Below are 17,054 nucleotides of genomic sequence, written 5' to 3' on the forward strand. Positions count from 1 at the left end.
AGGAAGGACTGTATGTAATGCCCTATAAGCTTTCTGAGCTGAGGACACAAGAAAAAAGATATATTTAAAGATTAAACTGACAGATAAGATAATACACAGGAATAATAACTAAGAAGCTACTGCAATAACCCAGAAACAAGATGAAAAAAGTTTAAGACGGAGAAGATAGATTTGAAAAAATATTTATGAAAATATAACTAAGACCCAGCATTTGGATGGTCACGGTAGATAAGTAAAAGATGCCCTCAAAGAATTACCTTTAAATTATGAAAAGTTAACTAATAAATGCATTTTTGATGTACAAAGTGGAGAGGATAATGTTTATGATGGAAATTTCCACTTTGGGATTAACAAGACAGAAAGATGCTTAAGGCAAGATGTTGAACAGGCAGCTACATGTTCTACAGAGACCAGAGGCATGGGACATGGGACATAGGACAAGTTTACAGCAGGAGAGATGAAGGCAGAGGTGCAGATAAAGCCACAGGGTATGGATGATCCTCCCAAAAAAGAGAAAGAAGATATCGAGGGCTGGAAGGCTGAGGGTCTAACCTTGAGGGACACTCAGCTATGCACCAGGAAGAAAAAGATGACTATCAGCGTCACAAAGAGCACTCACAATAGCCACCAGGAATTCGCATTGGGAAAGGGAAGCAATAATGGAATAATAATTGTGGCTAACATTTACTGAACACTTACTAGTTGTCGCACACTAGCATACCTTTTTTTTGCATATACTCAGTAATTTAATCTTCAGAAACTCCAAATGGAATATGGGACTTCTCAAGTGGCTCAGTGGTAACGAATCCACCTGCCAATGCAGGAGACACAGAAGATGTGGGTTTGATCCCTGGGTCAGGGAGATCCCCTGGAGGAGGAAATGGCAGCTCACTCCTGTATTCAAGGACCCTTATTCAATGGACATGAATCTGAGCAAACTCCGGGAGAGAGGATCCTGGCATGCGGCAGTCCATGGGATGGGAAAGAGTCGGACACAACTTAGCAACTGAACAACAACAACAACAAAATGGATATACTATTAATATTATTGGACTTCCCTTGTGGCTTAGCTGGTAAAGAATCCATCTGCAATGCAGGAGACCTGGGTTTGATCCCTGGGTTTGGAAGATCCCCTGGAGAAGGGAAAGGCTACCCACTCCAGTATTCTGGCCTGGACAATTCCGTGGACTGCATAGTCCATGGGGTTGCAAAGCGTTGGACATGACTGAGCAACTTTCACTCACTCACTCATTAATATTATTAATACAATTTTGCTGATAAGAAGATAAAAACCTGAGAATTTAAGTAACTTATTAAGACCATATAACTGGTAATTAGTCAAAGCTGGGTTTGAATCCAGGAAACCTAGGCTCCCAGGTCTCATTCTTATACATGTATATATCAAGACTTCTAAAAGGGTAGAAAAACTAACACTAAAGTTCATATCAAACCACAAGTCACATTTCAGAGCATTCTGTGCTCAGCTAAACAGGCCTGGAGCAGCTACTACTGATTTGTAAGAACACAGAAACAGACGAAATAAAGACTGCCTCTTAAGGAGCTGGTGAGAGACAGGTAAATAAACCAATTATTTAAAAAGCGGCAACTGCTGTGTTAATATTTAACATTCTATGGGAGCTCAGAGAAAGAAATAACAAATCTTTGGGAATGAAGCTCAGCCAGTTAGTGGAGAAGGTTAATACTGAAGAAGGCTTCATATTCACCTGGAAATGAAGAGGAATTCAAGACACAGGTGCAACATTGAATTATGAGGAATCACACCACACTTGGGAAATGATAACATACCACTCATGGATGGGAAGAGAGACAGGAATACACAGACTGAGAATAATTCTGAGGAAAAGGACTGAAATACAAGCTAAGAATTTAGTCTATATTTAATAATCTGTCACCAAAAAACCTCTGGGGCTTTGCACATGCTGTTTCCTAGAACTGCCGCTCCCCATACCTCACCTTCTCCCTCTTCACCTACTGGCACCTACATCACCTACAGACCCCAGCTTCATCATCACTTCTTCTGAGAGCTTTCCCTGCATAGGAAGTCACGTGCCCCAACAACTCCTTTGACTTCCCCTTATTCTATTTCAATAATCACCAATTTTACTATAATTATCTACCTACTATCTATATTTCTCACTAATCTATGTGATTCAGAGCTATTCTGATTGTTCACCATTGTATTTCCAGTGCTCTACTCAACTCAGAGCAATTAGTAAGCACTCAATAAATAGCTGATAAAATGAATATAAAAGTAAGATTTCATATCCTCTAGCATGAGCTTCAGTTCAACAAATATTACTATTATATAAAAGCATGAACTTCAAAGAGCATGTGAGAAGGGGAAACTTGTAATCCCCACTCCTTGCAGAAATGCATTTCAATCCTGTTGGGAAAACAAATGTAATTGTGTGACACAAGCTCAGGGTGACAGACACTTTTCATTTATACACTGCAAAATTGAGTTATGCTCCAGGGAGATCATTAAGAAATGCCAGCACATTTATCTCCAGCACAGGATGAAATATACAATCTTTGACTCAGAATTGTAGGTTTTAGAAGCAAAACTGTTTTAAAAGAAAATGTGTGACTGGGTATCTTCTGGAGGAGTTTTGCAGATAAAACACACCAAATTCCTGGGCTGCCAAGAGGAAGGATGGCAATTCAGATGGACACATCAAGGAGAAGATGATGCAGTGCTACAGGTAATGGTATCCTCAATGAAGTGAAAGGGAACTACATTTGAGCCAAATACAAGGCAATATATATACAGCATGATCAGAGAAAGAGCATCAGTGGCAAAAAGTCAAGAAGTATGGTATGTGAAGCCAGTGGGAGGACCTAGTGATATATGGCTTAGTGTAAAGAAGACTTGGGGATGACACACCTCTGTCATGTTGTGGAGACTCCATAAAGATACCTGTAAGTCTTCAGGCCAGCTTAAGAGATGTTGATAGCTGCTATTCATGTCACCCAACATCCCTCTTTCCATGGGGAAATGAAATGCCATTTTCCTGAGACAGATGCTTCTGGTAAAGGTGGCAGTCACAGGGCCTCATCTCTGCCCAGCAATCATATGTGTCAGCCCCACACCAAGATGATTAGTCAAGAGGAGAGTGTCTGACTCAGGCACAGTCAATGGTCTTCAATGAGAAATAGCATTTAGATTTATCTTCTTTGGATTCATGAGGTAAGGATGCTTTAAGACTCACATTGCCTACAGCTATTTTTCAACCCAGCCTAAAAATGAATCCAACAAGTAAACAGCATAGGGACAGGCATAGAGAAATAGAGACACAGAGAGAAGGACAGAGAGAAAGAGAAGAAAATAAGGAGACAAAGAGGAGAGGGAGACAGAGACACCAGGAGAGAACTAGACTAGATGATAATGGTCAAACCCTGCAGAGCCATGTCTGAAGCCTGACTTTTCAGCTACAAATCAATCAGTTTATTTTCTGTCACACGATGATGAAAAAGACCTTACTAAAATATCACCTGAGAAGTAGGTTGGTAAAAACACTACACTCAGGCAATTCATTAGGATATATAAAGAGAAAGCCCTCTTCAAGGTCTTATTTAAAACATAAAACCATTGAGTAAACTAAAAATATATTCACATAACAAGTCTGCTTATTGCACATGAAATGACTGGCATTTAGAGGGGACTATTATTTACAGTTGTTAACTCTAGGGTATATAGTTGTGGAGGTGGACAGGAAGAAATGGGGACATTTTTATGATTTACTTGTGAAATAATGACTCTTTTACAATGCTCAGATATTATTGCTATGATATTTTAAAACTGTAATGATTAGAAAGGACCTTGGTGAACTAAATCAAACACAAGGTCATGAACTGGGGTTGGATGAATGAAGATGAAGGGGAGGGTCATTGTGAGGAAGAATCTGCTAATAGGAGATGGTGAGGGCTCCCCTGGGGGAGATTTTAGGGCATTTTGTGAGAAAGCAGAGAGAACTCATTGGTCAGAAAGATGTCCATGCTCCCCACCTTGTTCTGACCTCAGAGGGAACTTCACACACCTAAGTCAGAATGTTCTCAGAGATTTGAGGAATGTGCTATCCCAGGAGCATGTCCAGCTAAAAGCCCATTGTGGACACACTTCCAGTCAAGAAGTGTTAACTTCCAGTAAAGAGAAAACTGAGTGCATATTTCAGAAATTAGTAAAAGTGACCAAGATCCAGATGACCATCCAGCCTAGCCAACACTACTCTCTACTGTCCCCAGATAACCATTTTAATAGTTTGGTACAATTTCATTCCTACATTCCTACATTCATTCAATAATATTCTCTCATACACACTAACTCATATACATCCAGAGACAAACATCTACATATTTACTTTCCAAAAGTGAAATTACTCTAAACATTCAAGTCTGAAACTTGCTTCTCCACCCCCCACATAATATACCAGTGATATCTTTCTAGGATATCACACATAACTTTTTCTCATGGTTTCATTGAGTGCATTATATTTCACTTTAAAAACTAGTACTTTATCACAAATACTTGGTTGGTTTTAATTTTCACACTAAACCTTAGATTTCAAACAATCAATTATATGTAAAGTTTTAATGCTGCTTTGGACCTCCCATGACCCATATTATCTGAAGCATGTATTTTAATCATATTTTGGAAATTATTTCTAATGAGTCAATAAACTTTCATTAACAGGTCTCAGTCCTCAAAGCACTAGGAACCACAGTGGATAGAGAAAGATAGCTAGAGAAATGCATTAGATATATATGTATAATTTCAACTTTTTATTTTATATTGGAGTATAGCCAATTAACAATGCTGTGATAGTTTCAAGTGTACAGCAGAGAAACTCAGCCATGCATAGGCATTTAATAATATATTAATAGAGTCTTGCATTTTGCTTTGATACAGAGGTCTACCATCTGGGTGGAATTAGAAATCAAGATGAGCATTCTTGCTCGAGAGGCACTACCTACATCAGTCACCCCCAAAGACTCAGAGCAGCTTTACAGAGGACAAGACATCCTGCTAGGTGCTACTAGCTAGGTGGTAAACAGTAACATCACACTTCTCTGAGATATTCATTCTGTACTTCAGTCCAGCCCGGCCCAGCCCAGTTGTAATGCTGGGAGGAACACAGCAAAATAGAAGCTAGATATAAATAAGATCACACTCTTTCAGACTAAACTGTCCTGTAACATCTAGAATGAACCTTCCAGCTCAATGAGAATGTCACTCTTGGGACAGAAAATGATGAGAGATAAATGGCAAGTTTCCAAGACTCTCAGAAGAAAACAAAATCATTTGACTTCATTTATTAATAACTTATGGGTGCTCGCTTCGGCAGCACATATACTAAAATTGGAACGATACAGAGAAGATTAGCATGGCCCCTGTGCAAGCATGACACGCGAATTCGTGAAGCATTCCATATTTTTAACATCACTCATTATCAGAGAAATGCAAATCAAAACCACAATGAGGTACCATTACACGCGAATCAGGATGGCTGCTATCCAAAAGTCTACAAACAATAAATGCTGGAGAGGGTGTGGAGAAAAGGGAACCCTCTTACACTGTTGGTGGGAATGCAAACTAGTACAGCCGCTATGGAGAACAGTGTGGAGATTTCTTAAAAAACTGGAAATAGAACTGCCATATGACCCAGCAATCCCACTCCTGGGCATACACACCGAGGAAACTAGATCTGAAAGAGACACGTGCACCCCAATGTTCATCGCAGCACTGTTTATAATTGCCAGGACATGGAAGCAACCTAGATGCCCATCAGCAGATGAATGGATAAGGAAGCTGTGGTACATATACACCATGGAATATTACTCAGCCGTTAAAAAGAATTCATTTGAATCAGTTCTAATGAGATGGATGAAACTGGAGCCCATTATACAGAGTGAAGTAAGCCAGAAAGATAAAGACCAATACAGTATACTAACACATATATATGGAATTTAAAAAGATGGTAACGATAACCCTATATGCAAAACAGAAAAAGAGACACAGATGTACAGAACAGACTTTGGGACTCTGGGAGAAGGCGAGGGTGGGATGTTCTGAGAGAATAGCATTGAAACAAGTAGACTATCAAGGGTGAAACAGATCACCAGCCCAGGTTGGATGCATGAGACAAGTGCTCAGGGCTGGTGCACTGGGAAGACCCAGAGGGATGGGATGGGGAGGGAGGCGGGAGGGGGGATCGGGATGGGGAACACATGTAAATCCATGGCTGATTCATGTCAATGTATGGCAAAAACCACTACAATATTGTAAAGTAATTAGCCTCCAACTAGTAAAAATAAAAGAAAAAAAAAAAAAAAAGAAAAATGAAAGAGAAAAAAAAATATTTGTGGAATGGAAAAAAAAAAACTTATGGTACTAGAGTTTCTGATGTCCACTCTCAGAGAAAGAAATGAAATTATTGGCAGCACTGTTCAAAAAGAGAAATGTGCCAAACATTCCTTTTGTTCAATGGTGTTTATAAAATTCCTAAATGAGTATTTATGTAATTACTGATTAACTGACAATCTCCCAAATAAAAGGTAAGTTCTTTGAGGGCAAGAGCTTTGTCCTTACTCATGCTCTTGCACTTTTTTCCCATTGGGGGAGATAGAGACATTTAAGAAAAAAAAAATGAAAGAAAAATCAATTGTGGTTTTAATCATAATTGCATTAAGTTTTTAGAGGAAAAGACCAGATCGGACCAGCTCAGAGAGGACTTGTGCAAGAAAGAGAGGATTGAGCTAAAACGTGAAACACATGCAAGTGAGGAGGAAGCAGAGGAACTTTGTGCGCAGAGGGATGAGCCAAGGCCCTGAGGTGGCTGAGTACAGAGCACTGGAAAGAAAGAAAGAAGGTCAAGAGTGAGGCTGGTGAAGGGCACCAGGAGCATAAAGTGGGGCTGTAAGTATAGATAGGAAATAGATGATGCCAAACTCTACAGGCCAAGGAGTTTGGTCTTATTGTTGGTGCAATGAATAGCCATTGAAGGGTTTTAAGCAAAAGAACAACAGGGTAAGAGCTGCAATATTAGAAGAGATCTTGTAAACACTGAGCGGATTAGAGGGGATAAAAGAAATGTGGGGGAAATAATTAGGAGGTTGTTGCAGTGATATCCAACAGACAATAATAGTCCGAACTAGAATGACAGAGATGGGAAGAAATAGACTCAGATCTGTGCCAGAAGGAAAGTCAATAGGACTTGTCATTATTTAAATGCAGTGGATAAGGAAAGACCGCATTAAGAGTAACTACCTGGTTTCTAGGTGTGGCAGCTGCTGGAAAAGCTACTCACTGAGAAGGAGGTCCACGTTTGGTAAGAAAGACCATGGGTTGTACGGACAGAAACTGAAATTAGCATCCACTAACATTGAGGGCTGTGCCAAGCTGGGTCAATGCTATGCTTTAAATGGATCATCTGACTCATCCTAACTGCCATCTTATAGAGTAGATGCTACTGCTCCCATTTTCAGAGATGAGAAAACTGAGATTTGGAAAGGTTTAGTAACTTATCACCATTCTCAGAGCTAAAAATTGACTGAGCTGGGATGTGAACCTGGATTTCCTTTGTTCTAAAGCAGATGTTCTAAAGCAGCTGGTTCTTAATTACCAGCCCATACTGCTTCATGACAACTGAGGTCTACTTGGGAAAAATTTCATGGTTTCAAAAGGGCATGATACTTACCCTAGAACTCTTAAGCCAAACCTTCCTAGAAAACCTTCAGTTTTTCTCTCCAGGCCTCCCAGAACAACTGTCCACATCAGCAAGATGATTCTACACTTCCTCCCATCCTTCACTGCCCACCCACTCAGGCTTTTGGTCAAACTTCAAGGTTACCTCCAGTTGCCCTAATCTCCTCAACTTTGTCTTCTCCACAATACTATAATATTTTCAGTCTCACCACTTACTTTGGCAACAATCACATGTGGGCTACCCTGCAGAATGTCCATATATTCTCAACTTCCTCACATTTTATTTTTCCTATTGTGGATTTTCTTTCTTTCTTTTTTACAGTATATACTGACTGTCTTGTAAAGCCTTTCAAGTACTGAAGTCAGATTGTTGTAAATAAGCTAATAAACACAAATTTCAAACTGTGACACTCTGGTTCTGGCTGCCAACCAACAGCTCTGTTTTACCAATGTTATTATCTCTAGTTGTGGAATGGAATCTCATTATGCATTGCATTTAAATTACACACATTCATCTATATATTCTTGGCAGAGCAAGAAACAGAGAACATGCACATTTTAAACAGAGCAGGTCATTATGCCTGCCATTCTAACCCATAAGCATGTGTCCCATAAAATAGGAGATGAATTAACTGATTTGAGTCCCTAAGGATCTTTTCCAGTAAGAGTAATTATCTGGACAAACTCTGATTTTAGTGTATAAAGGTACGTATTTTAGATAAACCACAACCTCTAATTTTAAGTCAACTATTCTTCCTATTCCTCTATTAAGGAACCTATCCCAGTGATCTATCCCAAGATTAGGGGGAAAGTTGGGTCTCCTGGACTAATCAAGAGACAGTAAGAGATTGTCCCTAGCAATTTTGCTAACACAAGACTTTCACACCACATTTTCTTTTGGGATCTACCCCTAAGATATGACTACAGTGATGGCAGTATATGTTCGGTTAATCATCTGACTTTTAAATTGTATTCTCCCTTTATTATTGAAAATAAATAAGCATGAACTGGAAAATGAAAAGTGCTGATACAACTGATAAACATGTGCCTCCAACAAATGAGGCAAAGATGGAAATCATTAGGCCTCCTGAAGTCAAATGTGAAAAAAAAAAGAACCCAGCTATGCAAGAGGAATGAAATTCTAACTTGGGTCCAAAAAGCCAAAAATTATTAGGGATTTTATAATCACCTTTGGTTTTTTTGGAAAAGAGCCTCCCCAGTCACAGGCACAAATCTAAACATGCACATAAAATTATGATACAGGTACATTATCAGAAGGTCGTGTTCAAACAGAACACTATCACTCTGAACTACCCTGCTGCTTACTGGGCAGATAGATTAATTCTTGCTTCTCCGCATCCTCAGAATTTTCTTTGTGCCATCAGCATACAATTTCAGGCTTACCTATGGGAAGCATGGTTGCTGGCACCTGTCACTATTTAGACGGTAAGCTCCTTGCAGGCAGCTTCTAGGCCTTACTCATCTCTGCGTCTGCAGTGCCTTAGAGAATGCCTGACTAAAAGAGAGTGCTATACAAAAGCCAGAGAGTGAATAAATAAGCGAACAGCCAGATTTACCTCTCTGAGATTCATTTCCTCTTATGAATCAGAGAAGGAAAAAGACACAGCCCAGTGGGCATCAGGCTGCTGTCTCCAGCTGGAGCTACACTTCGTACATGGCGCTGGCCTTACCTATCCAGAGAAATGCAGCACAGGTGAAAAATCGATGCTGTTGTGAGCAGGACATCCAGAGATGTCCGGACGAGGCAGAACATCTCCCCGTAAATCCAGATGTCTTGAACCAGCTCAATGGCACCGAAGGGCATCACGAGCACTGACACCAGCAGATCCGCAAAGGCGAGAGACACAATGAAATAATTGGTTTTTATTTTCCTGTGGGTGAAAAAGTGTAAGGGAGGAGGCAGTGGGAAGGATGGAGGAAAGAGGTTAGGGGGAAAGGAGCAGGGGAGAAAAGAGGGAAAGGGAAGCAAAGAAATAAGGGAAGAAGGGAGGAAAGAAAAGGAGAGAAAAGTCAGATGTGCGACATACTCTGTGGGATTCAGTTTCCCCTTCTGTCTTGTGTGCGGTCCAGTCACTTTGGACTTCTCCAGACCCCTGGCACAATACATCCTCTCTTGCCCTCATCTGTGACCACACTGGCCTGACTTGAGCCCCCCATGCACAGAGACCCTCCCGAGGGTCTTTATGGGGTGTTCTCTCTCCCTACTGTTGGCCTAGCTATATCCTACCAACTCGTTGGGCCTCGGTTTAGTCATTCCCAGGAAACCCTCCCAAGGTGCCCCCCCCCCCCCCAAACAGTGTCAAATTCCACCATTTTCCACTTTTAGACTGACTATCATGTGCCTCACATTTGTCGCAGTGGTTAGAATTTTATTTTTATGCTTTCTTGATTAGAGCATGTCTTACTTTAAGCGGAAGATAGCAGCAGATGGGACAGAACTGAACCTTTCGTCCCCTTTTGTGGCCTGGTGGATCTTAATCTAGACTGCACAATAGAATCACCTAGTAAATGTGTCTAAATATCAATGTCCAGGTCTTGCCCTGGATCTATTAGTTCAGGAATTCTGTGTGATGAACCCACTTACCTCCCCCAAGCTTGCCAAATAAAATATACGGCACTCAGTTAAATGTGAACCTCAGATACACAACAAATAATTTTCCAATATAAGTGTACTCCAGATGTCACATGAGACACACTCTTGCAATACATTAGTAATTTTAAAAGGGTCTTTAGGTGATTCTAATTGCAGCCAAGGATGAAGTGGATAGAGCAGAAGACTGAGGTTTAAATCCTAGATCAGCTACTAGTCAGCTATCCTTTGGGGGCTTCCCTGGTGGCTTAGATGGTAAAGAATCTGCCTGCAATGCAGGAGACCCAGGTTCAATCACTGATAAGGAAGAGCCCCTGGAGAAGGGAATGGCAACCCACTCCAGTATTCTAGCCTGGAGAATCCCATGGACAGAGGCGCCTGGTGGGTTATAGGCCATGAGGACACAAAGAGTTGGACATGGCTGAATGACTAAGCACACATCCAGCTATCCTTTCTTTGAATCAGTTAATAAAGTGAGGAGGTTAGATATGCTGTCAGCCATTATATATATAGTGATCACAACTATTATAGAAAAAACAACACAGGAAAAAAGTCAGGATGGAAATGCACTTATATGTTTATACTTGTTATGTTAGAACTATGAGATTACATGTGACTTTTTTTCCCCTGTATCATTTTCCAAACATCATTGCCATGTATCTTTTTCCCTTCATAGCTATAAATTCTAGCAGAAATTATAAATTCAGACTCCAGTTCTCCAGGGAGAGCCCCGAACTCCACCCAGGTTTTCTCATGAGGTTGCCTCACGTGACTCACCTGAGCTGTCTGTCCCTGCACACGGCCACCATCACCAGCAGGTTCCCCAAGATAGCCATCAGGATAACTGCCGAGAGAAACGTGAGCAGCACGACCTTCTCCACTGACCCGAAACCCTCCTTGGAACTGGAAGACACACAAACACGAAGAACTGAAGAAAACTCTTGAGACACAAGAAAGAAAATTAGTTTTTTCCTTCATTCATTTTCAGAAAGGCAACTTCACTGTCGAAGCTGCAAACACACATGTCTTGTACACCTAATATATGCCAATGTTTGCACTTCTCACTTTACATGTTATTCTGGTTAACTCCTACATAATGAGAAGGAGGAGGCTCAGAGAGGTAGATTAACTACCCTGAGATTGCACGGTGATTCTCTATCAGAGAACTTGAGGCTTTCCTTCAGAGCACTGAGCTTAGCTTGTGCTCAGAAAGCTTATTTGGTTGATTCTTGTTTGGCACACCAACACAGCTAGGTTGTAAGCTCCATGAGGCAGGGACATTGCCTGTTTTCTCCATTGACAAATTCAATTTCAATACATCATTCATATTTAGTGAATGAAGGAAAAATGGCATGAAATGAGCAAATGAAGGTAACTTGAACCAGTATCTGTGTGAACACAAAGGCCATCTGTGTTCAGTATCTCATCCCAGTCCACAAGAAGCTGCTGCGTGCAAGCAGGCTGTCCAAGGACTAGGTCACGGTTTGAAGGTTGTTTGTTCCTAAATGGCTGACTTGGACAAACTGTTCTTGGATTATGTGAAACCCACTGGAAATACAGAATCCATCAATAAACTCAGGGATTCCTTTCACTGCCTAGAACTACATGTCTTTTGGTGCCCAATACAACAGCTCAAATTTGTGTGCTTGTGAGTTTCAGCAACCGATTTGTTTCTATAAACCCTGCCCTCCTAATATCAACTCAATTTTGTCTTGCTAACTTGGAAGTGAGTGTCCCCTATCAATAAAAGCACAAAAAATGCAGATTATTCAGAAGCTGCAGGAAAATATTTGTTTTTTAATGTGGTTTTTAAAATGTTCTTTTAAATGAAGTTTCAAAGAATCTTAAAACTTTTAGACCCAAACACACATTTCAATATGGAGAAACTAAGACCCAGTGAGAGTAACTAGCTTGCCAGAGTGTGTTAGCATCTAGACTGGAGAAGCTGCTTGCTCTTTAGGCCACCGCTGGGTACTCAGGCAGGAGTGAACATCGACATTTTAGGAATCAGTGAACTAAAATGGACTAGAATGGGTGAATTTAATTCAGATGACCATTATATCTACTACTGTGGGCAAGAATCCTTTAGAAGAAATGGAGTAACCCTCATAGTCAACAAAAAGAGTCCGAAATACAGTACTTGGATACAATTCCAAAAATGACAGAATGATCTCTGTTCATTTACAAGGCAAACGATTCAATGTCAGAGTAATACAAGTCTATGACCTGACCAGTAATGCTGAAGAAGCTGAAGTTGAATGGTTCTATGAAGACCTACAAGACCTTCTAGAACTAACTCCCAAAAAAGATGTCCTTTTCATTATAGGGGACTGGAATGCAAAAGTACGAAGTCAAGAAATACCTGGAATAACAGGCAAATTTGGCCTTGGAGTACAGAAAGAAGCAGGGCAAAGGCTAACAGAGTTTTGCCAAGAGACTGCACTGGTCATAGCAAACACTCTCTTCCAGCAACACAAGAGAAGACTCTATACAAGGACATCACCAGACAGTCAAAATTGAAATCACATTCGTTATATTCTTTGCAGCCAAAGATGGAGAAGCTCTTTAGTCAGCAAAAACAAGACTCGGAGCTGACTGTGGCTCAGATCCTGAACTCCTTATTGCTAAATTCAGACTTAAATTGAAGAAAGTAGGGAAAACCACTAGACCATTCAGGTATGACTTAAATCAAATCCCTTATGATTACACAGTGGAAGTGAGAAATAGATTCAAGGGATTAGATCTGATAGAGTGTCTGAAAAACTATGGATGGAGGTTCATGACACTGCACAGGAGGCAGTGATCAAGACCATCCCCAAGAAAAAGAAATACAAAAAAGCAAAATGGTTGTCTGGGGAGGCCTTACAAATAGCTATGAAAAAAAGAAGCGAAAAACAAAGGAGAAAAGGAAAGATACACCCATTTGAATGCAGAGTTCCAAAGAACAGCAAGGAGAGATAAGAAAGCCTTCTTCAGCGACCAATGCAAAGAATTAGAGGAAAACAATAGAATGGGAAATATTAGAGATCTCTTCAAGAAAATTAGAGACACCAAGGAAACTTTTCATGCAAAAGTGGGCACAACAAAGGACAGAAATGGTATAAACCTAAGAGAAGCAGAAGATATTAAGAGGGGGTGGCAAGAATACACAGAAGAACTATGCAAAACGACCTTCATGACCCAGATAACCACGATGGTGTGATCACTCACCTAGAGCCAGACATCCTAGAATGCAAAGTCAAGTGGGCCTTAGGAAACATCACCAGGAACAAAGCTAGTGGAGGTGATGGAATTCCAGTTGAACTTTTTCAAATCCTAAAAGATGATGCTGTGAAAGTGCTGCACTCAATATGCCAGCAAATTTGGAAAACACAGCAGTGGCCACAGGACTGGAAAAGGTCAGTTTTCATTCCAATCCAAAAGAAAGGCAATGCCAAAGAATGCTCAAACTATCACGCAATTACACTCATCTGACACTCGAATAAAGTAGTGCTCAAAATTCTCCAAGCCAGGTTTCAACAGTATGTGAACCATGAATTTCCAGATGTTCAAGCTGGATTTAAAAAAGGTAAAAGAACCAAATATCAAATTGCCAACGTCTTTTGGATCATTGAAAAAGCAAGAGAGCTCCAGAAAAACATCTACTACTGCTTTATCGACTATGCCAAAGTCTTTGACTGTGTGGATCACAACAAACTGTGGAAAATTCTGAAAGAGATGGGAATACCAGAACACCCAACCTACCTCTTGAGAAATCTGTATACAGGTCAGGAAGCAACAGATCTGGACATGGAGCAACAGACTGGTTCCAAATAGGGAAAGGAGTACGTCAAGGCTGTATATTGTCACCTGCTTTTTTAACTTATCTGCAGAGTGCATCATGAGAAACGCTGGGCTGGATGACGCAGAAGCTGGAATCAAGGTTGCCGGGAGAAATATCAATAACCTCAGATATGCAGATGACACCACCCTTATGGCAGAAAGTGAAGAAGAACTAAAGAGCCTCTTGATGAAAGTGAAAGAGGAGAGTGAAAAAATTGGCTTAAAGCTCAACATTCAGGAAACTAAGATCATGGCACCTGGTCCCATGACTTCATGGCAAATAGATGGGAAAACAATGGAAAGAGTGAGAGACTTTATTTTTTGGGGCTCCAGAATCACTGCAGATGGTGACTGCAGCCAGAAATTGAAAGACGCTTGCTCCTTGGAAGAAAAGTTATGACCAACCTAGACAGCATATTAAAAAGCAGAGACATTGCTTTGCCAACAAAAGGTCCATCTAATGAAAGCTATGGTTTTTCCAGTAGTCATGTATGGATGTGAGAGTTGGACTACAGAGAAAGCTGAGAGCCCAAGAATTGATGCTTTTGAACCGTGATGTTGGAGAAGACTCTTGAGAGTCCCTTAAACAGCAAGGAGATCCAACCAGTCCATCCTAAAGGAAATCAGTCCTGAATGTTCATTGGAAGGACTGATGCTGAAGCTGAATCTCCAATACTTAGGCCATCTGATGTGAACTGATGTCATTTGAAAAGACCCTGATGCTGGGAAAGATTGAAGGCAGGAGGAGAAGGGGATGACAGAGGATGAGATGGTTGGATGGCATCACAGACTCAGTGCACATGAGTTTGAGTAAACTCCAGGAGTTGGTGATGGACAGGGAGTCGTGGCATGCTGCAGTCCATAGGGTTGTAAAGAGTCAGACATGACTGAGGAACTGAACTGAACTGAACTGGGCACTCAGGTCCAAACAACAAGAAAGATCTATCTTCACTGAGCTCTTTTGATTGAAAACCAAGATACCTGCTAGTTTTTTTTTTTTTTTTTTTTTTTTTTTTTTAATTTTATTAGTTGGAGGCTAATTACTTCACAACATTTCAGTGGGTTTTGTCATACATTGACATGAATCAGCCATAGAGTTATACGTATTGTTAGTTTGAAATGGCACCAGCCCTCCAAGTCTGGGCTCTGGCTTTGTCTGAAACCTCTTTTGTTAAGCCTGGCATAGAAGACAAGATGACAACTGGAATAAGGAATCAGAAATCTCCACTCAGCTCACAAGTAGCTTTGTTGCTTCACTGAAGTCCTTATGGCTGGATTCAGATGAAAGGGAATTTTAGGTTATGTCCATCTAAATCACCCTTCTGCACCTAAACTCCAACTATTGCTGGTACAAATCATAGACAGGTGAGATTTAACTCAATGAGGAAAGACTTCAGTAGGCTGTTTAGCCCACCCCAAACTATTTCGATTTAGGCCATGTTAATCGAGGCAAAGTGTCTAATAAAGGAGGTAACAATGCTTTTTGCCTTGTCCTTCTTGGAGGCTTTGACTCAGAATCCCTGTGAAACTTGTTCCCCTCTCTAGGTCTCTAAACTTGTGCCTTCTTCCTGGAATGCTTCTTCTCAATATTCAGGTCTCAGATTAAAGTTCACTACCATTTAATGTGCCACACTCAAACATTTTTCCTTTTCTTTATACCCTTTACTGTTATCCAGAATAATAACTTCTGTTATTATTGTCTGTGCCCTACCTCCACAGACTGACGTTTGGTTATCTTTTTCACCACAATTCCTAGTACCTGGCACAGAGTCTAACCTACAGTATGTGCAGTGTAAAGGTAGATGAAGTATATAGGAAATGCATAATTACTTGCTGAGAGAAAGATAGTGAATTCATAATGGTGAGGTTTATTCTTCAGTGTCTTTGAACAGGTTGCAGGTATAGAAAAGGTTTTACCTAGACAAGAGAAGACCCAAGGATGAGACATAAAAGCTATTGTTAACTCTCTGAGGACTGTCCTTTGAAATAAGAGTAGATTTATGCATTAATTCATTCAACAATACTTTCTAAGCACCTGCCCTGCATTAGGCATTGTTGTAGCCTTAGAGCAGCAGAAATAAGCAAAACAGAGAGCAATAAATAGATAAGCAAGAATATAGATACATTTAGCTAGTAATATGAGCAGCAAGTGGGGGCTGAAAGCCTGGCTGTTAAATGGGAGTTGTCAGGGAAGCTCAGCAATAGGTTGTCAGAGTTTACGGCCTACGGTTCTGTGACTGTGGGACCAGTGAGCGGTCTCGAAACAGTGGCTCTCAACGTTGGCTGCACATGGAAATCACCTGGAGAGCCTTAGAAAATGCTGATGGTAGAACCCGACTCTCAAAGACCCTGATTTAGTTAGTCTGGGTTGCAGCCTGAATATCAGAATTTTTAAAAGCTCCTAAGTGGTTCTGATGTGCAACCAAAGTTAAGAATCACTGCTAAAGGGAGGGAAGATTTAGTAGTGGATAATAACTTTCTAATAACCAAGGATGATCCACAGTAGCTTCTCAGTGTCATTTTGAGTGCCCTGGCTCAGGAAGTGTTTAAGAATATCAAGGTGTCAATTAGATATGACTTCACACCTATTAGGATAGTTATTATAAAACAAAACTGAAAAATAACAAGTGTTGGTGAGAATGAGAATAAGCTGGAAATTCAGTGCCTTTCTGATAGAAGTGTAAAATGGTGCAACTGATATGGAAAACAGTTTGGTGCTTTCTCAAAATGCTAAATACAGAAAGACTATCTGATTCAGCAGTATCAGTCCTAGATATACACTCTAAAGAATCAAAAGCATGGACATGAATAGAGATATGCACTCCATTGTTCATAACAGCATTATTCACAATAGCCAAAAGGAAGAAACAACTCAAGAGTGCATCAACAGGTGAAAGG

General features: G+C 40.5%; 1 protein-coding gene and 1 non-coding gene across 5 annotated transcripts in view; one reads left to right on the plus strand and one right to left on the minus strand.

Moving 5' to 3' along the window:
• The window catches only part of HTR4 (5-hydroxytryptamine receptor 4), a 179,318-nt gene that overhangs the window by 70,012 nt on the left and 92,252 nt on the right, over nt 1-17,054 (minus strand). For all 4 annotated transcript variants that reach the window (XM_065935900.1, XM_065935883.1, XM_065935890.1 and 1 more), the window contains exons 3-4: nt 11,112-11,237; nt 9,415-9,615 (exon numbers count right to left, since the gene is read on the minus strand). In XM_065935900.1, coding sequence (XP_065791972.1) covers nt 9,415-9,615; nt 11,112-11,237 — 327 coding nt within the window. The remainder of the gene's footprint in view (nt 1-9,414; nt 9,616-11,111; nt 11,238-17,054) is intronic.
• Nucleotides 5,348-5,454, plus strand: LOC136156661 (U6 spliceosomal RNA). Its single transcript, XR_010661151.1, has one exon. It is a non-coding gene; the product is annotated as a U6 spliceosomal RNA (small nuclear RNA).

Source organism: Muntiacus reevesi, chromosome 1 (genome assembly GCF_963930625.1).
Source record: "Muntiacus reevesi chromosome 1, mMunRee1.1, whole genome shotgun sequence".
Lineage (NCBI taxonomy): Eukaryota > Metazoa > Chordata > Mammalia > Artiodactyla > Cervidae > Muntiacus > Muntiacus reevesi.